The following is a 23,647-nucleotide window of genomic DNA, read 5'->3' as shown; positions in this document are numbered from 1 at the left end:
TGGTCCTGGTCCTGGTGCTGGTCCTGGTCCTGGTGCTGGTCCTGGTCCTGGTCCTGGTCCTGGTCCTGGTGCTGGTCCTGGTGCTGGTCCTGGTCCTGGTCCTGGTCCTGGTCCTGGTGCTGGTGCTGGTGCTGGTCCTGGTCCTGGTCCTGGTGCTGGTCCTGGTCCTGGTCCTGGTCCTGGTCCTGGAGCTGGTGCTGGTGCTGGTGCTAGTCCTGGTCCTGGTGCTGGTCCTGGTGCTGGTCCTGGTGCTGGTGCTGGTCCTGGTCCTGGTCCTGGTGCTGGTGCTGGTCCTGGTGCTGGTGCTGGTGCTGGTCCTGACTCTAGTGTGTTTGCAGTGTTGAGTCTGAAGCAGGACGAGCAGACCCGCAGCAGAGAGAGGAAGCGGCTCTTCTCTTTAGGTTCAGGTTCAGGTGAAGCAGACGAGACGATCGACGACTCTGCCACCGAGATCCCGGCCATGTTCTACCCTGCAGCCCCCGAGGCCCCCGAGGCCCCCGATGCAGCCTCTGCTCCTGAGGCCCCCGAGGCCCCCGATGCAGCCTCTGCTCCTGAGGCCCCCGAGGCCCCCACGCCCGGTAACAGCCGCCTCACCTCTGCCGGTTTGAAGTGAAATCTGAGCCAAATGTTCAACAAGCGAAAGACCAGGAAGTGCTTGAGCTCAACCTGCTCCAGGCCTTTATTCTTCTGATGTGCATTTGTTTCAGAGCCTGACCTCCCGCTGACCTCTGACCTCCCGCTGACCTCTGACCTCCTGCTGACTTCTGACCTTTCCGATGAGACACTTGAGAAAACAAAAGAACGACGGAAGAAAAAGAAAGACCGAGCTCTCTCCAAAAACGACGAGAAAGAAGAGCAAACGACTGAAGACAAGCCCAGGAAGAGCCACAACTCAGGTACTCACCGCAGAGGGGTACCACATGTATGTACTCACCGCAGAGGGGTACCACATGTATGTACTCACCGCAGAGGGGTACCACATGTATGTACTCACCGCAGGAGGGTTCCACACCAAACAGAACAGTTTTACCTCATTTCTTTGACTTCCCTGCATGCTAAAGCTAGTGTGTGTGAGGGACGTGTCTAAAGCTAGTGTGTGTGAGGGGCGTGTCTAAAGCTAGTGTGTGTGAGGGACGTGTCTAAAGCTAGTGTGTGTGAGGGACGTGTCTAAAGCTAGTGTGTGTGAGGGGCGTGTCTAAAGCTAGTGTGTGTGAGGGACGTGTCTAAAGCTAGTGTGTGTGAGGGACGTGTCTAAAGCTAGTGTGTGTGAGGGGCGTGTCTAAAGCTAGTGTGTGTGAGGGGCGTGGCTAAAGCTAGTGTGTGTGAGGGACGTGGCTAAAGCTAGTGTGTGTGAGGGGCGTGTCTAAAGCTAGTGTGTGTGAGGGGCGTGGCTAAAGCTAGTGTGTGTGAGGGGCGTGGCTAAAGCTAGTGTGTGTGAGGGACGTGGCTAAAGCTAGTGTGTGTGAGGGGCGTGGCTAAAGCTAGTGTGTGTGAGGGGCGTGGCTAAAGCTAGTGTGTGTGAGGGGCGTGTCTAAAGCTAGTGTGTGTGAGGGGCGTGTCTAAAGCTAGTGTGTGTGAGGGGCGTGGCTAAAGCTAGTGTGTGTGAGGGGCGTGGCTAAAGCTAGTATGTGTGAGGGGCGTGTCTAAAGCTAGTGTGTGTGAGGGACGTGGCTAAAGCTAGTGTGTGTGAGGGGCGTGGCTAAAGCTAGTGTGTGTGAGGGGCGTGTCTAAAGCTAGTGTGTGTGAGGGGCGTGGCTAAAGCTAGTGTGTGTGAGGGGCGTGGCTAAAGCTAGTGTGTGAGGGGCGTGGCTAAAGCTAGTGTGTGTGAGGGGCGTGGCTAAAGCTAGTGTGTGTGAGGGGCGTGGCTAAAGCTAGTGTGTGTGAGGGGCGTGGCTAAAGCTAGTGTGTGTGAGGGGCGTGGCTAAAGCTAGTGTGTGTGAGGGGCGTGGCTAAAGCTAGTGTGTGTGGCTAAAGCTACTGTGTGTGAGGGGCGTGGCTAAAGCTTGTGTGTGTGAGGGGCGTGGCTAAAGCTTGTGTGTGTGAGGGGCGTGTCTAAAGCTAGTGTGTGTGAGGGGCGTGTCTAAAGCTAGTGTGTGTGAGGGGCGTGTCTAAAGCTAGTGTGTGTGAGGGGCGTGGCTAAAGCTAGTGTGTGTGAGGGGCGTGGCTAAAGCTAGTGTGTGTGAGGGGTGTGTCTAAAGCTAGTGTGTGTGAGGGGCGTGGCTAAAGCTAGTGTGTGTGAGGGGCGTGGCTAAAGCTAGTGTGTGTGAGGGGCGTGGCTAAAGCAGTGTGTGTGTGAGGGGCGTGGCTAAAGCTAGTGTGTGTGAGGGGCGTGGCTAAAGCTAGTGTGTGTGAGGGGCGTGTCTAAAGCTAGTGTGTGTGAGGGGCGTGTCTAAAGCTAGTGTGTGTGAGGGGCGTGGCTAAAGCTAGTATGTGTGAGGGGCGTGTCTAAAGCTAGTGTGTGTCAGGGGCGTGGCTAAAGCTAGTGTGTGTGAGGGGCGTGGCTAAAGCTAGTGTGTGTGAGGGGCGTGTCTAAAGCTAGTGTGTGTGAGGGGCGTGTCTAAAGCTAGTGTGTGTGAGGGGCGTGGCTAAAGCTAGTGTGTGTGAGGGGCGTGGCTAAAGCTAGTGTGTGTGAGGGGCGTGTCTAAAGCTAGTGTGTGTGAGGGGCGTGGCTAAAGCTAGTGTGTGTGAGGGGCGTGGCTAAAGCTAGTGTGTGTGAGGGGCGTGTCTAAAGCTAGTCTGTGTGAGGGGCGTGTCTAAAGCTAGTGTGTGTGAGGGGCGTGGCTAAAGCTAGTATGTGTTAGGGGCGTGTCTAAAGCTAGTGTGTGTGAGGGGCGTGGCTAAAGCTAGTGTGTGTGAGGGGCGTGTCTAAAGCTAGTGTGTGTGAGGGGCGTGGCTAAAGCTAGTATGTGTGAGGGGCGTGGCTAAAGCTAGTGTGTGTGAGGGGCGTGGCTAAAGCTAGTGTGTGTGAGGGGCGTGTCTAAAGCTAGTGTGTGTGAGGGGCGTGTCTAAAGCTAGTGTGTGTGAGGGGCGTGGCTAAAGCTTGTGTGTGTGAGGGGCGTGTCTAAAGCTAGTGTGTGTGAGGGGCGTGGCTCAAGCTTTGGATCATGTGACGCTTTATGAGCTGGAAATATCAGAGAGTGAGAGACATATACACGTACACACACAGGAGGGGGAGGAAGGGGAGAGGGAGACTTTATACTTTAGTAGTTTGGGATCTCTGTCAACAACAGGTAAGATTATCTTGTGTTTTATATACATCGATGCAATATATATACTCTAATGATATAATTGTACCATTGATAACTGGAGTGGGAGGGAGAGACGCAGACACACTTTCTAGATGACATTACCCTCTTACATTTTCATTGGCTCAATGGGTTTAGTCCAGAGTTTAGTCCAATATTTGTTTATATTGTTGTTTATTTATATTAAATACAATTTATAATTCAACGTCCTTCTGTGTTATTACTTTTTCATTCCCCACAATACATTTCTTCTGACATTCACATGCGTTTCATACTCAGCCTTATAAATAAGCTCTTAACTTAGTATTGCACATGAGTATGTCAGTATTGCACATGGGTATGACAATATTGCACATGGGTATGACAGTATTGCACATGGGTATGTCAGTATTGCACATGGGTATGTCAGTATTGCACATGGGTATGTCAGTATTGCACATGGGTATGTCAGTATTGCACATGGGTATGTCAGTATTGCACATGAGTATGACAGTATTGTACATGGGTATGTCAGTATTGCACATGGGTATGTCAGTATTGCACATGGGTATGTCAGTATTGCACATGGGTATGTCAGTATTGCACATGGGTATGTCAGTATTGCACATGGGTATGTCAGTATTGCACATGAGTATGACAGTATTGTACATGGGTATGTCAGTATTGCACATGAATATGTAAGTATTGCACATGGGTATGTCAGTATTGCACATGGGTATGTCAGTATTGCACATGGGTATGTCAGTATTGCACATGAGTATGACAGTATTGTACATGGGGATGTCAGTATTGCACATGGGGATGTCAGTATTGCACATGGGGATGTCAGTATTGCACATGGGTATGTCAGTATTGCACATGGGTATGACAGTATTGCACATGGGTATGACAGTATTGCACATGGGTATGACAGTATTGCACATGGGTATGACAGTATTGCACATGAGTATGACAGTATTGCACATGGGTATGTCAGTATTGAACATGGGTATTTCAGTATTGCACATGGGTATGTCAGTATTGCACATGGGTATGTCAGTATTGCACATGGGTATGTCATTATTGCACATGAGTATGACAGTATTGTACATGGGTATGTCAGTATTGCACATGGGTATGTCAGTATTGCACATGGGTATGTCAGTATTGCACATGGGTATGACAGTATTGCACATGGGTATGACAGTATTGCACATGGGTATGACAGTATTGCACATGGGTATGACAGTATTGCACATGAGTATGATAGTATTGCACATGGGTATGACAGTATTGCACATGGGTATGACAGTATTGCACATGGGTATGTCAGTATTGCACATGGGTATGTCAGTATTGCATATGGGTATGTCAGTATTGCACATGGGTATGACAGTATTGCACATGGGTATGTCAGTATTGCACATGGGTATGTCAGTATTGCACATGGGTATGACAGTATTGTACATGGGTATGTCAGTATTGCACATGGGTATGTCAGTATTGCACATGGGTATGTCAGTATTGCACATGGGTATGACAGTATTGCACATGGGTATGACAGTATTGCACATGGGTATGTCAGTATTGCACATGGGTATGACAGTATTGCACATGGGTATGTCAGTATTGCACATGGGTATGACAGTATTGTACATGGGGATGTCAGTATTGCACATGGGGATGTCAGTATTGCACATGGGTATGTCAGTATTGCACATGGGTATGACAGTATTGCACATGGGTATGACAGTATTGCACATGGGTATGACAGTATTGCACATGGGTATGACAGTATTGCACATGAGTATGACAGTATTGAACATGGGTATGTCAGTATTGCACATGGGTATGTCAGTATTGCACATGGGTATGTCAGTATTGCACATGGGTATGTCATTATTGCACATGAGTATGACAGTATTGTACATGGGTATGTCAGTATTGCACATGGGTATGTCAGTATTGCACATGGGTATGACAGTATTGCACATGGGTATGACAGTATTGCACATGGGTATGACAGTATTGCACATGGGTATGACAGTATTGCACATGAGTATGACAGTATTGCACATGGGTATGACAGTATTGCACATGGGTATGACAGTATTGCACATGGGTATGTCAGTATTGCACATGGGTATGTCAGTATTGCATATGGGTATGTCAGTATTGCACATGGGTATGACAGTATTGCACATGGGTATGTCAGTATTGCACATGGGTATGTCAGTATTGCACATGAGTATGACAGTATTGTACATGGGTATGTCAGTATTGCACATGGGTATGTCAGTATTGCACATGGGTATGTCAGTATTGCACATGGGTATGACAGTATTGCACATGGGTATGACAGTATTGCACATGGGTATGTCAGTATTGCACATGGGTATGACAGTATTGCACATGGGTATGACAGTATTGCACATGGGTATGTCAGTATTGCATATGGGTATGTCAGTATTGCACATGGGTATGACAGTATTGCACATGGGTATGTCAGTATTGCACATGGGTATGTCAGTATTGCACATGGGTATGTCAGTATTGCATATGGGTATGTCAGTATTGCACATGGGTATGACAGTATTGCACATGGGTATGTCAGTATTGCACATGGGTATGTCAGTATTGCACATGAGTATGACAGTATTGTACATGGGTATGTCAGTATTGCACATGGGTATGTCAGTATTGCACATGGGTATGTCAGTATTGCACATGGGTATGACAGTATTGCACATGGGTATGACAGTATTGCACATGGGTATGTCAGTATTGCACATGGGTATGACAGTATTGCACATGGGTATGTCAGTATTGCACATGGGTATGACAGTATTGCACATGGGTATGACAGTATTGCACATGGGTATGACAGTATTGCACATGGGTATGACAGTATTGTACATGAGTATGACAGTATTGCACATGGGTATGTCAGTATTGTACATGAGTATGACAGTATTGCACATGGGTATGACAGTATTGCACATGGGTATGTCAGTATTGCACATGGGTATGACAGTATTGCACATGGGTATGACAGTATTGCACATGGGTATGTCAGTATTGCATATGGGTATGTCAGTATTGCACATGGGTATGACAGTATTGCACATGGGTATGTCAGTATTGCACATGGGTATGTCAGTATTGCACATGGGTATGTCAGTATTGCATATGGGTATGTCAGTATTGCACATGGGTATGACAGTATTGCACATGGGTATGTCAGTATTGCACATGGGTATGTCAGTATTGCACATGAGTATGACAGTATTGTACATGGGTATGTCAGTATTGCACATGGGTATGTCAGTATTGCACATGGGTATGTCAGTATTGCACATGGGTATGACAGTATTGCACATGGGTATGACAGTATTGCACATGGGTATGTCAGTATTGCACATGGGTATGACAGTATTGCACATGGGTATGTCAGTATTGCACATGGGTATGACAGTATTGCACATGGGTATGACAGTATTGCACATGGGTATGACAGTATTGCACATGGGTATGACAGTATTGTACATGAGTATGACAGTATTGCACATGGGTATGTCAGTATTGTACATGAGTATGACAGTATTGCACATGGGTATGACAGTATTGCACATGGGTATGACAGTATTGCACATGGGTATGACAGTGTTTGTTGTAGAGTGTGACAGCAGCAGAAGGACAGAGTGTGAAACGTCTCCTTCACACAGCGAGGGTGGATCAGTCACTGAAGCTGCTCTCCAGAGTGGACAGAGTGTCCTGCAGGGGACAGAGTGTCCTGCAGGGGGCGACACTCATGGTCCAGCATAGATGTGAGTTTAGCCAGGACCCTTCTGTCCCCCACCTCCTGCACCTCCTTCACCGTCTGTTTGCGTTGCAGGAGCAGGTGTGTTTGTGCTTCAAAGAGCGAGAACTGTCCATTTGGTCGAGCGAAGAAGAGTTAATGACAGAGCAGAGGGGGCGTGTCTCTTCCTCTTTAATCACATGATTCTGCTCCTGGCCCCTCCCCTTTGCTCTCACATGAGCCTTAACTAATGAGAAGAGCTTTTGTCACGTCTGTTCACACACCAGGTCTAAACCAGGTCTAAACCAGGTCTAAACCAGGTCTAAACCAGGTCTAAACCAGGACTAAACCAGGTCTAAACCAGGTCTAAACCAGGTCTAAACCAGGACTAAACCAGGTCTAAACCAGGTCTAAACCAGGTCTAAACCAGGACTAAACCAGGTATAAACCAGGTCTAAACCAGGTCTAAACCAGGTCTAAACCAGGACTAAACCAGGTCTAAACCAGGTCTAAACCAGGTCTAAAACAGGTCTAAACCAGGTCTAAACCAGGACTAAACCAGGTCTAAACCAGGTCTAAACCAGGTCTAAACCAGGTCTAAACCAGGTCTAAACCAGGACTAAACCAAGTCTAAACCAGGTCTAAACCAGGTCTAAACCAGGACTAAACCAGGTCTGAACCAGGTCTAAACCAGGTTTAAACCAGGACTTAACCAGGTCTAAACCAGGTCTAAACCAGGTCTAAACCAGGTCTAAACCAGGACTAAACCAGGTCTAAACCAGGTCTAAACCAGGTTTAAACCAGGACTAAACCAGGACTAAACCAGGTCTAAACCAGGTCTAAACCAGGTCTAAACCAGGACTAAACCAGGTCTAAACCAGGTCTAAACCAGGTCTAAACCAGGACTAAACCAGGTCTAAACCAGGTCTAAACCAGGTCTAAACCAGGACTAAACCAGGTCTAAACCAGGTCTAAACCAGGTCTAAACCAGGTCTAAACCAGGACTAAACCAGGTCTAAACCAGGTCTAAACCAGGTCTAAACCAGGTCTAAACCAGGTCTAAACCAGGTCTAAACCAGGTCTAAACCAGGTCTAAACCAGGTCTAAACCAGGACTAAACCAAGTCTAAACCAGGTCTAAACCAGGTCTAAACCAGGACTAAACCAGGTCTGAACCAGGTCTAAACCAGGTTTAAACCAGGACTTAACCAGGTCTAAACCAGGTCTAAACCAGGTCTAAACCAGGTCTAAACCAGGACTAAACCAGGTTTAAACCAGGTCTAAACCAGGTCTAAACCAGGTCTAAACCAGGTCTAAACCAGGTCTAAACCAGGACTAAACCAGGTCTAAACCAGGTCTAAACCAGGTCTAAACCAGGTCTAAACCAGGTCTAAACCAGGACTAAACCAGGTCTAAACCAGGTCTAAACCAGGTCTAAACCAGGTCTAAACCAGGACTAAACCAGGTCTGAACCAGGTCTAAACCAGGTTTAAACCAGGACTAAACCAGGTCTAAACCAGGTCTAAACCAGGACTAAACCAGGTCTAAACCAGGTCTAAACCAGGACTAAACCAGGTCTGAACCAGGTCTAAACCAGGTTTAAACCAGGACTAAACCAGGTCTAAACCAGGTCTAAACCAGGACTAAACCAGGTCTAAACCAGGTCTAAACCAGGTCTAAACCAGGTCTAAACCAGGACTAAACCAGGTCTGAACCAGGTCTAAACCAGGACTAAACCAGGTCTAAACCAGGTCTAAACCAGGTCTGAACCAGGTCTAAACCAGGTCTAAACCAGGTCTAAACCTGGTCTAAACCAGGTTTAAACCAGGACTAAACCAGGTCTAAACCAGGACTAAACCAGGTCTAAACCAGGTCTAAACCAGGACTAAACCAGGTCTAAACCAGGTTTAAACCAGGACTAAACCAGGACTAAACCAGGTCTAAACCAGGTCTAAACCAGGTCTAAACCAGGTCTAAACCAGGACTAAACCAGGTCTAAACCAGGTTTAAACCAGGACTAAACCAGGACTAAACCAGGTCTAAACCAGGTCTAATCCAGGACTAAACCAGGTCTAAACCAGGACTAAACCAGGTCTAAACCAGGTCTAAACCAGGTCTAAACCAGGACTAAACCAGGTCTAAACCAGGACTAAACCAGGTCTAAACCAGGTCTAAACCAGGTCTAAACCAGGTCTAAACCAGGACTAAACGAGGATATCTGAAGAGAAAACCTCTCTCCTGCTCCTCCTTTATGTTTGTGTTGTATTAAACTGGAGTTTTTCTCCCGCCACTGTTTTTTTGAGACCTAAACTTAAACTTAAACTTAAACTAAAACTTAAACTTAAACTTCTTAGCTGCCCTCTAGTGACAGGAGCAGGAGGGGTTGAGTCAAGTTTTTGGGTGGTACAAAGAGCTTCTCGATACAGACTATAAAGTTATTGCCCCGCCCTAAAAACACAGGTTGTCTGCCATTTTGGTTCAATGTCGAGATGTTCAAAGCAAATGTTTGCAAGCGTTTTTATCTGATTCACGACTAAAACTGTCTTTAGGAATTGCTCTCCAGCGCCCCCTGCACAGCGTCCAGCAGGTTTGATGCAGCAGCAGGGGCCTTTATCTCTGCTTGCAGTTTTATTTCTCCTGGTTCATATCTGACTCTTGTTATAACAGTTCTGTCCTCGTCAGGTCCGTCGGTCAGGAAGCCGTTCCGGTGCAAGAGCGAGGCGGCGGCGGACGTTCTGTTCTTGGTGGACGGTTCGTGGAGCATCGGACGCGCAAACTTCAGGCGCGTCAGGGACTTTCTGGAGGGTTTGATGGTTCCCTTCCACATCGGACCCAGACACGTCCAAATCGGTGGGACACGGGTTTGATGGTGTTTGACTCTCTGCTGTTTGTGGGTCTGAAGTCTGAAGGTTTGTGCTGCAGGTCTGACCCAGTACAGCTCCGACCCCAGAACCGAGTGGAACCTGAACAACTTCACCCAGAAAGAGCCGCTGCTGGAGGCCGTGCGCAGCTTCAGATACAAGGGAGGGAACACGTTCACAGGTCAGAGCTGTTCTAGACAAGGGCTGACCAACCGTTACCATGGTGATCCATTAGTCTGGCCATTTTTTTAACTGAGAGGAAGCGAAAGAAACGCTTCACTTCATGTCCTGCTTCACATTTGTTCCTCTCTTTTCCAGACTCGGCTCTGCTTCAGGGTTGTTCCTCTCTTTTCCAGACTCGGCTCTGCTTCAGGGTTGTTCCTCTCTTTTCCAGACTTGGCTCTGCTTAAAGGTTGTTCCTCTCTTTTCCAGACTCGGCTCTGCTTCAGGGTTGTTCCTCTCTTTTCCAGACTCGGCTCTGCTTCAGGGTTGTTCCTCTCTTTTCCAGACTCGGCTCTGCTTCAGAGTTGTTCCTCTCTTTTCCAGACTCGGCTCTGCTTAAAGGTTGTTCCTCTTTTTCCAGACTCGGCTCTGCTTCAGGGTTGTTCCTCTCTTTTCCAGACTCGGCTCTGCTTCCGAGTTGTTCCTCTCTTTTCAAGACTTGGCGCTGCTTAAAGGTTGTTCCTCTCTTTTCCAGACTCTGCTATGCTTCAGGGTTGTTCCTATCTTTTCCAGACTCGGCGCTGCTTAAAGGTTGCTCCTATCTTTTCCAGACTTGCCGCTGCTTAAAGGTTGCTCCTATCTTTTCCAGACTTGCCGCTGCTTAAAGGTTGTTCCTCTCTTTTCAAGACTTGGCGCTGCTTAAAGGTTGTTCCTCTTTTTCCAGACTCGGCTCTGCTTCCGAGTTGTTCCTCTCTTTTCCAGACTTGCCGCTGCTTAAAGGTTGTTCCTCTCTTTTCCAGACTCGGCTCTGCTTCAGGGTTGTTCCTCTCTTTTCCAGACTCGGCTCTGCTTCAGGGTTGTTCCTCTCTTTTCCAGACTCGGCTCTGCTTCAGGGTTGTTCCTCTCTTTTCCAGACTCGGCTCTGCTTCAGAGTTGTTCCTCTCTTTTCCAGACTCGGCTCTGCTTCAGGGTTGTTCCTCCCTTTTCCAGACTCGGCTTATCTTCAGGGTTGTTCCTCTCTTTTCCAGGCCAGGCGCTGCTTCACGTTCTGGAGCACAGCATGACGCTGGACTCTGGAGCGCGCTCAGACGTTCCCTTGTTCCTTCTTCTTCTGACGGACGGGAAATCTCAGGACGACGCTGTTTCAGCTGCAAACAAACTGAAGAGCAGCGGCGCCGAGATCATCGCTGTGGGTACGCTCCAGATCTGATCCAGAACTAGTTTGTTGATTAGTTTTACTATTCCAGAAACATTGAGACTTGACCTGCAGAAAGACCAAAAACTGTAGACTGAAGTTTATGCACTTTATACCTCTTTTTATGCACTTTATACTATAATATACAGTTATAGTTCAAGTGAGGTCAAAAGGGCTAAACACAGGTTTGTCAAAGAGCCACAGACAGGGACAAACAGAGACTACAGCGCCCTCTGCTGTCGGCTGCAGACTTCCATCTCTGCAGGAGGCCACTCCCCTCAGGCAGGAGGCCACTCCCCTCAGGCAGGAGGCCACTCCCCTCAGGCAGGAGGCCACTCCCCTCAGGCAGGAGGCCACTCCCCTCAGGCAGGAGGCCACTCCCCTCAGGCTTATTGCGTGTGTGTTTCAGGTGTGAAGAACGCGGACGAGGCGGAGTTACGGCAGGTAGCGTCTGGGCCGGAGGAACTGAACGTGTACAACGTGAACGACTTTCCTCTGCTCAGCAAACTGGTGTCGCGACTCGTGCACATCCTGTGCGGACGCATCCACGAGCGCGCCATCTCCAAACGTACGAGAACCTTTCAAGTCACAGCACCAATTCTCCAAACGTACCAGAACCTTTCAAGTTCTGCTTCTGTTTCTGTGGCAGGTATGGAGCCAGAGCCCACGCCAGGACCAGGCCAGGGCCGAGCCCCCCACCCTGGCCCCGCCCTGCCCGGCCCCGCCCTGACCAGCCCCGCCCTGCCCGGCCCCACAGACCTGCGCTTCTCTGACCTGGAGTCCAGAAGTGTCCAACTGCACTGGAACGGGCCGAGAGCGGGCGGCGCAAACGTGCAGCAGTACAGAGTGGTTTATCACAGCGCCGAGGGCCAGAGCGCACAGGAGGTCAGAGAAACACACTCAGAGTATGTTTTGAGCGTTCTCTCAGTGTGTTTTGTGCGTTCTCTCAGTGTGTTTTGAGCGTTCTCTCAGTGTGTTTTGTGCGTTCTCTCAGTGTGTTTTGAGCGTTCTCTCAGTGTGTTTTGTGCGTTCTCTCAGTGTGTTTCGTGCGTTCTCTCAGTGTGTTTCGTGCGTTTTCTCTGTGTGTTTTGTACGTTCTCTCAGTGTGTTTTGTGCGTTCTCTCAGTGTGTTTTGTGCGTTGTGCGTTCTCTCAGTGTGTTTCGTGCGTTCTCTCAGTGTGTTTTGTGCGTTCTCTCAGTGTGTTTTGTGCATTCTCTCAGTGTGTTTTGTGCGTTCTCTCAGTGTGTTTTGTGCGTTCTCTCAGTGTGTTTCGTGCGTTCTCTCAGTGTGTTTCGTGCGTTCTCTCAGTGTGTTTTGTGCATTCTCTCAGTCTGTCTCGTGCGTTCTCTCAGTGTGTTTTGTGCGTTCTCTCAGTGTGTTTTGTGCGTTCTCTCAGTGTGTTTTGTGCGTTCTCTCAGTGTGTTTTGTGCGTTCTCTCAGTGTGTTTCGTGCGTTTTCTCTGTGTGTTTTGTGCGTTCTCTCAGTCTGTCTCGTGCGTTCTCTCAGTGTGTTTTGTGCGTTCTCTCAGTGTGTTTTGTGCGTTCTCTCAGTGTGTTTTGTGCGTTCTCTCAGTGTGTTTTGTGCGTTCTCTCAGTGTGTTTTGTGCGTTCTCTCAGTGTGTTTAGTGCGTTCTCTCAGTGTGTTTTGTGCGTTGTGCGTTCTCTCAGTGTGTTTTGTGCGTTCTCTCAGTGTGTTTTGTGCGTTCTCTCAGTGTGTTTCGTGCATTCTCTGTGTGTTTTGTGCGTTCTCTCAGTGTGTTTTGTGCGTTCTCTCAGTGTGTTTCGTGCGTTCTCTCAGTGTGTTTCGTGCGTTCTCTCAGTGTGTTTCGTGCGTTCTCTCAGTGTGTTTTGTGCGTTCTCTCAGTGTGTTTTGTGCGTTCTCTCAGTGTGTTTTGTGCGTTGTGCGTTCTCTCAGTGTGTTTTGTGCGTTCTCTCAGTGTGTTTCGTGCATTCTCTCAGTGTGTTTTGTGCGTTCTCTCAGTGTGTTTCGTGCATTCTCTCAGTGTGTTTCGTGCGTTCTCTCAGTGTGTTTTGTGCGTTCTCTCAGTGTGTTTTGTGCGTTCTCTCAGTGTGTTTCGTGCTTTCTCTCAGTGTGTTTTGTGCGTTTTCTCTCTGTGTTTTGTGCGTTCTCTCAGTGTGTTTTGTGCGTTCTCTCAGTGTGTTTAGTGCGTTGTGCGTTCTCTCAGTGTGTTTTGTGCGTTCTCTCAGTGTGTTTTGTGCGTTCTCTCAGTGTGTTTCGTGCGTTCTCTCAGTGTGTTTCGTGCGTTCTCTCAGTGTGTTTTGTGCGTTCTCTCAGTGTGTTTCGTGCATTCTCTCAGTGTGTTTTGTGCGTTCTCTCAGTGTGTTTTGTGCGTTCTCTCAGTGTGTTTTGTGCGTTCTCTCAGTGTGTTTCGTGCATTCTCTCAGTGTGTTTTGTGCGTTCTCTCAGTGTGTTTTGTGCGTTCTCTCAGTGTGTTTCGTGCGTTCTCTCAGTATGTTTCGTGAATTCTCTCAGTGTGTTTCGTGCGTTCTCTCAGTGTGTTTCGTGCGTTCTCTCAGTGTGTTTTGTGCGTTCTCTCAGTGTGTTTCGTGCGTTCTCTCAGTGTGTTTTGTGCGTTCTCTCAGTGTGTTTTGTGCGTTCTCTCAGTGTGTTTCGTGAGTTCTCTCAGAGTGTTTTGTGCGTTCTCTCAGTGTGTTTCGTGCGTTCTCTCAGTGTGTTTTGTGCGTTTTCTCTGTGTGTTTTGTGCATTCTCTCAGTGTGTTTTGTGCGTTCCCTCATTGTGTTTTGTGCGTTGTGCGTTCTCTCAGTGTGTTTTGTGCGTTCTCTCAGTGTGTTTCGTGCGTTCTCTCAGTGTGTTTTGTGCGTTTTCTCTGTGTGTTTTGTACGTTCTCTCAGTGTGTTTTGTGCGTTGTGCGTTCTCTCAGTGTGTTTTGTGCGTTCTCTCAGTGTGTTTTGTGCGTTGTGCGTTCTCTCAGTGTGTTTTGTGCGTTCTCTCAGTGTGTTTTGTGCGTTCTCTCAGTGTGTTTCGTGCATTCTCTCAGTGTGTTTTGTGCGTTCTCTCAGTGTGTTTTGTGCGTTCTCTCAGTGTGTTTCGTGCGTTCTCTCAGTATGTTTCGTGCATTCTCTCAGTGTGTTTCGTGCGTTCTCTCAGTGTGTTTTGTGCGTTCTCTCAGTGTGTTTTGTGCGTTCTCTCAGTGTGTTTCGCGCGTTCTCTCAGTGTGTTTTGTGCGTTCTCTCAGTGTGTTTTGTGCGTTCTCTCAGTGTGTTTCGTGCGTTGTCTCAGTGTGTTTTGTGCGTTCTCTCAGTGTGTTTCGTGCGTTCTCTCAGTGTGTTTTGTGCGTTCTCTCAGTGTGTTTTGTGCGTTCTCTCAGTGTGTTTTGTGCGTTCTCTCAGTGTGTTTTGTGCGTTGTGCGTTCTCTCAGTGTGTTTTGTGCGTTCTCTCAGTGTGTTTTGTGCGTTCTCTCAGTGTGTTTCGTGTATTCTCTCAGTGTGTTTTGTGCGTTGTGCGTTCTCTCAGTGTGTTTTGTGCGTTCTCTCAGTGTTTTGTGCGTTCTCTCAGTTTGTTTCGTGCAATCTCTCAGTATGTTTCGTGCATTCTCTCAGTGTGTTTCGTGCGTTCTCTCAGTGTGTTTCGTGCGTTCTCTCAGTGTGTTTTGTGCGTTCTCTCAGTGTGTTTCGTGCGTTCTCTCAGTGTGTTTTGTGCGTTCTCTCAGTGTGTTTTGTGCGTTCTCTCAGTGTGTTTCGTGAGTTCTCTCAGTGTGTTTTGTGCGTTCTCTCAGTGTGTTTCGTGCGTTCTCTCAGTGTGTTTTGTGCGTTTTCTCTGTGTGTTTTGTGCGTTCTCTCAGTGTGTTTTGTGCGTTCTCTCATTGTGTTTTGTGCGTTGTGCGTTCTTTCAGTGTGTTTTGTGCGTTCTCTCAGTGTGTTTTGTGCGTTTTCTCTGTGTGTTTTGTACGTTCTCTCAGTGTGTTTTGTGCGTTCTCTCAGTGTGTTTTGTGCGTTGTGCGTTCTCTCAGTGTGTTTTGTGCGTTCTCTCAGTGTGTTTTGTGCGTTCTCTCAGTGTGTTTCGTGCATTCTCTCAGTGTGTTTTGTGCGTTCTCTCAGTGTGTTTTGTGCGTTCTCTCAGTGTGTTTCGTGCGTTCTCTCAGTATGTTTCGTGCGTTCTCTCAGTTTGTTTCGTGCGTTCTCTCAGTGTGTTTCGTGCGTTCTCTCAGTGTGTTTTGTGCGTTCTCTCAGTGTGTTTCGTGCGTTCTCTCAGTGTGTTTTGTTCGTTCTCTCAGTGTGTTTTGTGCGTTCTCTCAGTGTGTTTTGTGCGTTCTCTCAGTGTGTTTTGTGCGTTCTCTCAGTGTGTTTCGTGCGTTCTCTCAGTGTGTTTTGTGCATTCTCTCAGTGTGTTTCGTGCGTTCTCTCAGTGTGTTTTGTGCGTTCTCTCAGTGTGTTTCGTGCGTTCTCTCAGTGTGTTTTGTGCGTTCTCTCAGTGTGTTTCGTGCGTTCTCTCAGTGTGTTTTGTGCGTTCTCTCAGTGTGTTTCGTGCGTTCTCTCAGTGTGTTTTGTGCGTTCTCTCAGTGTGTTTCGTGCATTCTCTCAGTGTGTTTCGTGCGTTCTCTCAGTGTGTTTCGTGCATTCTCTCAGTGTGTTTCGTGCGTTCTCTCAGTGTGTTTTGTGCATTCTCTCAGAGTGTTTCGTGCGTTCTCTATGTGTGTTTCGTGCGTTCTCTCAGTGTGTTTTGTGCATTCTCTCAGTGTGTTTTGTGCGTTCTCTCAGTGTATTTTGTGCGTTCTCTCAGTGTGTTTTGTGCGTTCTCTCAATGTGTTTTGTGCGTTCTCTCAGTGTGTTTCGTGCGTTCTCTCAGTGTGTTTTGTGCGTTCTCTCAGTGTGTTTTGTGCGTTCTCTTAGTGTGTTTCGTGCGTTCTCTCAGTGTGTTTTGTGCGTTCTCTCAGTGTGTTTTGTGCGTTCTCTCAGTGTGTTTCGTGCGTTCTCTCAGTGTGTTTTGTGCGTTTTCTCTGTGTGTTTTGTGCATTCTCTCAGTGTGTTTTGTGCGTTCTCTCAGTGTGTTTAGTGCGTTGTGCGTTCTCTCAGTGTGTTTTGTGCGTTCTCTCAGTGTGTTTTGTGCGTTCTCTCAGTGTGTTTCGTGCATTCTCTCAGTGTGTTTTGTGCGTTCTCTCAGTGTGTTTTGTGCGTTCTCTCAGTGTGTTTCGTGCGTTCTCTCAGTGTGTTTTGTGAGTTTTCTCTTTGTGTTTTGTGCGTTCTCTCAGTGTGTTTTGTGCGTTGTGCGTTCTCTCAGTGTGTTTTGTGCGTTCTCTCAGTGTGTTTTGTGCGTTCTCTCAGTGTGTTTTGTGCGTTCTCTCAGTGTGTTTTGTGCGTTCTCTCAGTGTGTTTCGTGCGTTCTCTCAGTATGTTTCGTGCATTCTCTCAGTGTGTTTCGTGCGTTCTCTCAGTGTGTTTCGTGCGTTCTCTCAGTGTGTTTTATGCGTTCTCTCAGTGTGTTTCGTGCGTTCTCTCAGTGTGTTTTGTGCGTTCTCTCAGTGTGTTTCGTGCGTTCTCTCAGTGTGTTTTGTGCGTTCTCTCAGTGTGTTTTGTGCGTTCTCTCAGTGTGTTTCGTGAGTTCTCTCAGTGTGTTTTGTGCGTTCTCTCAGTGTGTTTCGTGCGTTCTCTCAGTGTGTTTTGTGCGTTTTCTCTGTGTGTTTTGTGCGTTCTCTCAGTGTGTTTTGTGCGTTGTGCGTTCTCTCAGTGTGTTTTGTGCGTTCTCTCAGTGTGTTTCGTGCGTTCTCTCAGTGTGTTTTGTGCGTTGTGCGTTCTCTCAGTGTGTTTTGTGCGTTCTCTCAGTGTGTTTTGTGCGTTCTCTCAGTGTGTTTCGTGCATTCTCTCAGTGTGTTTTGTGCGTTCTCTCAGTGTGTTTTGTGCGTTCTCTCAGTGTGTTTAGTGCGTTCTCTCAGTGTGTTTCGTGCGTTCTCTCAGTGTGTTTCGTGCGTTCTCTCAGTGTGTTTCGTGCGTTCTCTCAGTGTGTTTCGTGCGTTCTCTCAGTGTGTTTCGTGCGTTCTCTCAGTGTGTTTTGTGCGTTCTCTCAGTGTGTTTCGTGCGTTCTCTCAGTGTGTTTTGTGCGTTCTCTCAGTGTGTTTCGTGCGTTCTCTCAGTGTGTTTTGTGCGTTCTCTCAGTGTGTTTCGTGCGTTCTCTCAGTGTGTTTCGTGCGTTCTCTCAGTGTGTTTCGTGCGTTCTCTCAGTGTGTTTTGTGCTTTCTCTCAGTGTGTTTTGTGCATTCTCTCAGTGTGTTTCGTGCGTTCTCTCAGTGTGTTTCGTGCGTTCTCTCAGTGTGTTTTGTGCGTTCTCTCAGTGTGTTTTGTGCGTTTTCTCAGTGTGTTTTGTGCGTTCTCTCAGTGTGTTTTGTGCGTTCTCTCAGTGTGTTTCGTGCGTTCTCTGTGTGTTTTGTGCGTTCTCTCAGTGTGTTTCGTGCGTTCTCTCAGTGTGTTTCGTGCGTTCTCTCAGTGTGTTTCGTGCGTTCTCTCAGTGTGTTTTGTGCGTTTTCTCTGTGTGTTTTGTGCGTTCTCTCAGTGTGTTTTGTGCGTTCTCTCAGTGTGTTTCGTGCGTTCTCTGTGTGTTTTGTGCGTTTTCTCTGTGTGTTTTGTGCGTTCTCTCAGTGTGTTTTGTGCGTTCTCTCAGTGTGTTTCGTGCGTTCTCTCAGTGTGTTTCGTGCGTTCTCTCAGTGTGTTTTGTGCGTTTTCTCTGTGTGTTTTTTGCGTTCTCTCAGTGTGTTTTGTGCGTTCTCTCAGTGTGTTTCGTGCGTTCTCTCAGTGTGTTTTGTGCGTTTTCTCTGTGTGTTTTGTACGTTCTCTCAGTGTGTTTTGTGCGTTCTCTCAGTGTGTTTCGTGCATTCTCTCAGTGTGTTTTGTGCGTTCTCTCAGTGTGTTTTGTGCCTTCTCTCAGTGTGTTCCGTGCGTTCTCTCAGTATGTTTCGTGCGTTCTCTCAGTGTGTTTTGTGCGTTTTCTCTGTGTGTTCCGTGCGTTCTCTCAGTATGTTTCGTGCGTTCTCTCAGTGTGTTTTATGCGTTCTCTCAGTGTGTTTCGTGCGTTCTCTCAGTGTGTTTTGTGCGTTTTCTCTGTGTGTTTCGTGCGTTCTCTCAGTGTGTTTTGTGCGTTCTCAGTGTGTTTCGTGCGTTCTCTCAGTGTGTTTCGTGCGTTTTCTCTGTGTGTTTTGTGCGTTCTCTCAGTGTGTTTTGTGCGTTCTCTCATTGTGTTTTGTGCGTTGTGCGTTCTCTGTGTGTTTTGTGCGTTCTCTCAGTGTGTTTCGTGCGTTCTCTCAGTGTGTTTTGTGCGTTTTCTCTGTGTGTTTTGTACGTTCTCTCAGTGTGTTTTGTGCGTTCTCTCAGTGTGTTTCGTGCATTCTCTCAGTGTGTTTTGTGCGTTCTCTCAGTGTGTTTTGTGCCTTCTCTCAGTGTGTTTCGTGCGTTCTCTCAGTATGTTTCGTGCATTCTCTCAGTGTGTTTCGTGCGTTCTCTCTGTGTTTTGTGCGTTCTCTCAGTGTGTTTTGTGCGTTCTCTCAGTGTGTTTCGTGCGTTCTCTCAGTGTGTTTTGTGCGTTCTCTCAGTGTGTTTTGTGCGTTCTCTCAGTGTGTTTCGTGCGTTCTCTCAGTGTGTTTTGTGCGTTCTCTCAGTGTGTTTCGTGCGTTCTCTCAGTGTGTTTTGTGCGTTCTCTCAGTGTGTTTCGTGCGTTCTCTCAGTGTGTTTCGTGCGTTCTCTCAGTGTGTTTTGTGCGTTCTCTCAGTGTGTTTCGTGCGTTCTGTCAGTGTGTTTCGTGCGTTCTCTCAGTGTGTTTCGTGCGTTCTCTCAGTGTGTTTTGTGCGTTCTCTCAGTGTGTTTCGTGCGTTCTCTCAGTGTGTTTTGTGCATTCTCTCAGTGTGTTTCGTGCGTTCTCTCAGTGTGTTTCGTGCGTTCTCTCAGTGTGTTTTGTGCGTTCTCTCAGTGTGTTTCGTGCGTTCTCTCAGTGTGTTTTGTGCGTTTTCTCTGTGTGTTTCGTGCGTTCTCTCAGTGTGTTTCGTGCGTTCTCTCAGTGTGTTTTGTGCGTTTTCTCTGTGTGTTTTGTGCGTTCTCTCAGTGTGTTTTGTGCGTTCTCTCAGTGTGTTTTGTGCGTTCTCTCAGTGTGTTTCGTGCATTCTCTCAGTGTGTTTTGTGCGTTCTCTCAGTGTGTTTTGTGCGTTCTCTCAGTGTGTTTCATGCGTTCTCTCAGTGTATTTCGTGCGTTCTCTCAGTGTGTTTCGTGCGTTCTCTCAGTGTGTTTCGTGCGTTCTCTCAGTGTGTTTTGTGCATTCTCTCAGTGTGTTTTGTGCATTCTCTCAGTGTGTTTTGTGCGTTCTCTCAGTGTGTTTCGTGCGTTCTCTCAGTGTGTTTTGTGCGTTCTCTCAGTGTGTTTTGTGCATTCTCTCAGTGTGTTTTGTGCGTTCTCTCAGTGTGTTTCGTGCGTTCTCTCAGTGTATTTCTTGCGTTCTCTCAGTGTGTTTCGTGCGTTCTCTCAGTGTGTTTCGTGCGTTCTCTCAGTGTGTTTCGTGAGTTCTCTCAGTGTGTTTTGTGCGTTCTCTCAGTGTGTTTCGTGCATTCTCTCAGTGTGTTTCGTGCGTTCTCTCAGTGTGTTTCGTGCGTTCTCTCAGTGTGTTTCGTGCGTTCTCTCAGTGTGTTTCGTGCGTTCTCTCAGTGTGTTTCGTGCGTTCTCTCAGTGTGTTTCGTGCGTTCTCTCAGTGTGTTTCGTGCGTTCTCTCAGTGTGTTTCGTGCGTTCTCTCAGTGTGTTTTTTTTGCATTCTCTCAGTGTGTTTTGTGCATTCTCTCAGTGTGTTTTGTGCATTCTCTCAGTGTGTTTCGTTCGTTCTCTCAGTGTGTTTCGTGCGTTCTCTCAGTGTGTTTCGTGCGTTCTCTCAGTGTGTTTTGTGCATTCTCTCAGTGTGTTTTGTGCATTCTCTCAGTGTGTTTCGTGCGTTCTCTCAGTGTGTTTTGTGCATTCTCTCAGTGTGTTTTGTGCATTCTCTCAGTGTGTTTCGTGCGTTCTCTCAGTGTGTTTCGTGCGTTCTCTCAGTGTGTTTTGTGCGTTCTCTCAGTGTGTTTCGTGAGTTCTCTCAGTGTGTTTCGTGCGTTCTCTCAGTGTGTTTCGTGCATTCTCTCAGTGTGTTTCGTGCGTTCTCTCAGTGTGTTTCGTGCGTTCTCTCAGTGTGTTTCGTGCGTTCTCTCAGTGTGTTTCGTGCGTTCTCTCAGTGTGTTTCGTGCGTTCTCTCAGTGTGTTTTGTGCATTCTCTCAGTGTGTTTTGTGCATTCTCTCAGTGTGTTTTGTGCATTCTCTCAGTGTGTTTCGTGCGTTCTCTCAGTGTGTTTCGTGCGTTCTCTCAGTGTGTTTCGTGCGTTCTCTCAGTGTGTTTCGTGCGTTCTCTCAGTGTGTTTTGTGCGTTCTCTCAGTGTGTTTCGTGCGTTCTCTCAGTGTGTTTTGTGCGTTTTCTCTGTGTGTTTCGTGCGTTCTCTCAGTGTGTTTCGTGCGTTCTCTCAGTGTGTTTTGTGCGTTTTCTCTGTGTGTTTTGTGCGTTCTCTCAGTGTGTTTTGTGCGTTCTCTCAGTGTGTTTTGTGCGTTCTCTCAGTGTGTTTTGTGCATTCTCTCAGTGTGTTTCGTTCGTTCTCTCAGTGTGTTTCGTGCGTTCTCTCAGTGTGTTTCGTGCATTCTCTCAGTGTGTTTTGTGCGTTCTCTCAGTGTGTTTTGTGCGTTCTCTCAGTGTGTTTCATGCGTTCTCTCAGTGTATTTCGTGCGTTCTCTCAGTGTGTTTCGTGCGTTCTCTCAGTGTGTTTCGTGCGTTCTCTCAGTGTGTTTTGTGCGTTCTCTCAGTGTGTTTTGTGCATTCTCTCAGTGTGTTTTGTGCGTTCTCTCAGTGTGTTTCGTGCGTTCTCTCAGTGTGTTTTGTGCGTTCTCTCAGTGTGTTTTGTGCATTCTCTCAGTGTGTTTTGTGCGTTCTCTCAGTGTGTTTCGTGCGTTCTCTCAGTGTATTTCTTGCGTTCTCTCAGTGTGTTTCGTGCGTTCTCTCAGTGTGTTTCGTGCGTTCTCTCAGTGTGTTTCGTGAGTTCTCTCAGTGTGTTTTGTGCGTTCTCTCAGTGTGTTTCGTGCATTCTCTCAGTGTGTTTCGTGCGTTCTCTCAGTGTGTTTCGTGCGTTCTCTCAGTGTGTTTCGTGCGTTCTCTCAGTGTGTTTCGTGCGTTCTCTCAGTGTGTTTCGTGCGTTCTCTCAGTGTGTTTCGTGCGTTCTCTCAGTGTGTTTCGTGCGTTCTCTCAGTGTGTTTCGTGCGTTCTCTCAGTGTGTTTTTTTTGCATTCTCTCAGTGTGTTTTGTGCATTCTCTCAGTGTGTTTTGTGCATTCTCTCAGTGTGTTTCGTTCGTTCTCTCAGTGTGTTTCGTGCGTTCTCTCAGTGTGTTTCGTGCGTTCTCTCAGTGTGTTTTGTGCATTCTCTCAGTGTGTTTTGTGCATTCTCTCAGTGTGTTTCGTGCGTTCTCTCAGTGTGTTTTGTGCGTTCTCTCAGTGTGTTTCGTGCGTTCTCTCAGTGTGTTTCGTGCGTTCTCTCAGTGTGTTTCGTGCGTTCTCTCAGTGTGTTTTGTGCATTCTCTCAGTGTGTTTTGTGCATTCTCTCAGTGTGTTTTGTGCATTCTCTCAGTGTGTTTCGTGCGTTCTCTCAGTGTGTTTCGTGCGTTCTCTCAGTGTGTTTCGTGCGTTCTCTCAGTGTGTTTCGTGCGTTCTCTTCAGGTGGTGGTTCCGGGCTCGTCCTCGTCCGTTTGTCTTCTGTCTCTCTCGTCTCAGACGTTGTATCACGTCTCCATTTTCCCCGTGTACGAGCGCGACGTGGGGCCAGCGCTCCGAGGAACCGTCACCACACGTGAGAACCCCCTGGTGTCTCCCCCTGGTGTCTCCCCCTGGTGTCTCCCCCTGCTCGTCTCCCCCCGGTGTCTCCCCCTGGTGTCTCCCCCTGCTCGTCTCCCCCCGGTGTCTCCCCCTGGTGTCTCCCCCTGCTCGTCTCCCCCCGGTGTCTCCCCCTGGTGTCTCCCCCTGCTCGTCTCCCCCCGGTGTCTCCCCCTGGTGTCTCCCCCTGCTCGTCTCCCCCCGGTGTCTCCCCCTGGTGTCTCCCCCTGCTGGTCTCCCCCTGGTGACTCTGCCTGCTGTCTCCCCCTGCTGTCTCCCCCTGGTGTCTCCCCCTGCTGTCTCCCCCTGCTGTCTCCCCCTGCTCGTCTCCCCCTGGTGTCTCCCCCTGGTGTCTCCCCCTGCTGTCTCCCCCTGCTCGTCTCCCCCTGGTGTCTCCCCCTGGTGTCTCCCCCTGCTGTCTCCCCCTGCTGTCTCCTCCTGGTGTCCCTCCCTGGTGTCTCCCCCTGCTGTCTCCCCCTGCTGTCTCCCCCTGCTGTCTCCTCCTGGTGTCTCCCCCTGCTGTCTCCCCCTGCTGTCTCCTCCTGGTGTCCCTCCCTGGTGTCTCCCCCTGCTGTCTCCCCCTGCTGTCTCCCCCTGCTGTCTCCTCCTGGTGTCTCCCCCTGCTGTCTCCCCCTGCTGTCTCCTCCTGGTGTCTCCCCCTGCTGTCTCCTTCTGGTGTCCCTCCCTGCTCGTCTCCCCCTGCTGTCTCCCCCTGCTGTCTCCCCCTCCTCGTCTACCCCTGGTGTCTGTCCCTGCTCTCTAACCCTCTGTCTCCTCAGCCCCCCTGCAGAGCCCCGTGGACCTCCTCGTCTCCCCGTCCTCGTATGACTCCCTGCGGGTGAGCTGGGGTGCGGCTGCGGGTGCCTCTCAGTACATGCTGCTGTATTCTGCCCTGAGCCACGGGGAACCAGAGGACGCACGAGAGGTGAGAGGACCAGAGGACCAGAGAGTCTGAGGACCAGAGAGTCTGAGGACCAGAGAGTCTGAGGACCAGAGGACCAGCGAGTCTGAGGACCAGAGAGTCTGAGTCTCTACATTACTTTATTATTAGGCCCGAGCGCAACAAGCGGGCGAGAGGCTCCTTAGTCCAGTAAAGCACCTGCCAAAAACACAAAATTAAGGAAAGTAGCCGTCAGTGACCAGGGGCCCACACCATGAGGGGCCCACACCATGAGGGGCCCTCACCATGAGGGGCCCTCATGGTGAGGGCCCCTCATGGTGAGCACTTTCCGCAAATGTATAGTTTATGATATTTGACAAATGGGAAACATTGTTTTCACATCGGAATATTCTTCTCTCTCTCTCTCTTCTCTCCCTCACAGTCCCTCACCTCTCTTCTCTCTCCCCCACAGTCCCTCACCTCTCTTCTCTCTCCCCCACAGTCCCTCACCTCTCTTCTCTCCCTCACAGTCCCTCACCTCTCTTCTCTCCCCCACAGTCCCTCACCTCTCTTCTCTCCCCCACAGTCCCTCACCTCTCTTCTCTCCCTCAATGTCCCTCACCTCTCTTCTCTCCCCCACA

The 23,647-nt window shown here is 48.6% G+C and overlaps 1 protein-coding gene across 1 annotated transcript in view; it reads left to right on the top strand.

Moving 5' to 3' along the window:
• The window catches only part of slc35c2 (solute carrier family 35 member C2), a gene marked incomplete at its 3' end in the record, with an annotated part of 127,601 nt that extends 104,550 nt beyond the window's left edge, over positions 1 to 23,051 (top strand). The window contains exons 14-22 of the mRNA XM_072456984.1: positions 339 to 602; positions 708 to 896; positions 9,705 to 9,872; positions 9,945 to 10,064; positions 11,074 to 11,238; positions 11,650 to 11,808; positions 11,890 to 12,125; positions 21,974 to 22,103; positions 22,906 to 23,051. Coding sequence (XP_072313085.1) covers positions 339 to 602; positions 708 to 896; positions 9,705 to 9,872; positions 9,945 to 10,064; positions 11,074 to 11,238; positions 11,650 to 11,808; positions 11,890 to 12,125; positions 21,974 to 22,103; positions 22,906 to 23,051 — 1,577 coding nt within the window. The remainder of the gene's footprint in view (positions 1 to 338; positions 603 to 707; positions 897 to 9,704; positions 9,873 to 9,944; positions 10,065 to 11,073; positions 11,239 to 11,649; positions 11,809 to 11,889; positions 12,126 to 21,973; positions 22,104 to 22,905) is intronic.
• Positions 23,052 to 23,647: the final 596 nt, after the last annotated feature.

This window comes from Eucyclogobius newberryi, unplaced genomic scaffold, assembly GCF_026437365.1.
Source record: "Eucyclogobius newberryi isolate DKJ021-1_F unplaced genomic scaffold, fEucNew1.0.hap1 SCAF_201, whole genome shotgun sequence".
Lineage (NCBI taxonomy): Eukaryota > Metazoa > Chordata > Actinopteri > Gobiiformes > Gobiidae > Eucyclogobius > Eucyclogobius newberryi.
This window is presented reverse-complemented; position numbering and strand designations above follow the sequence as displayed.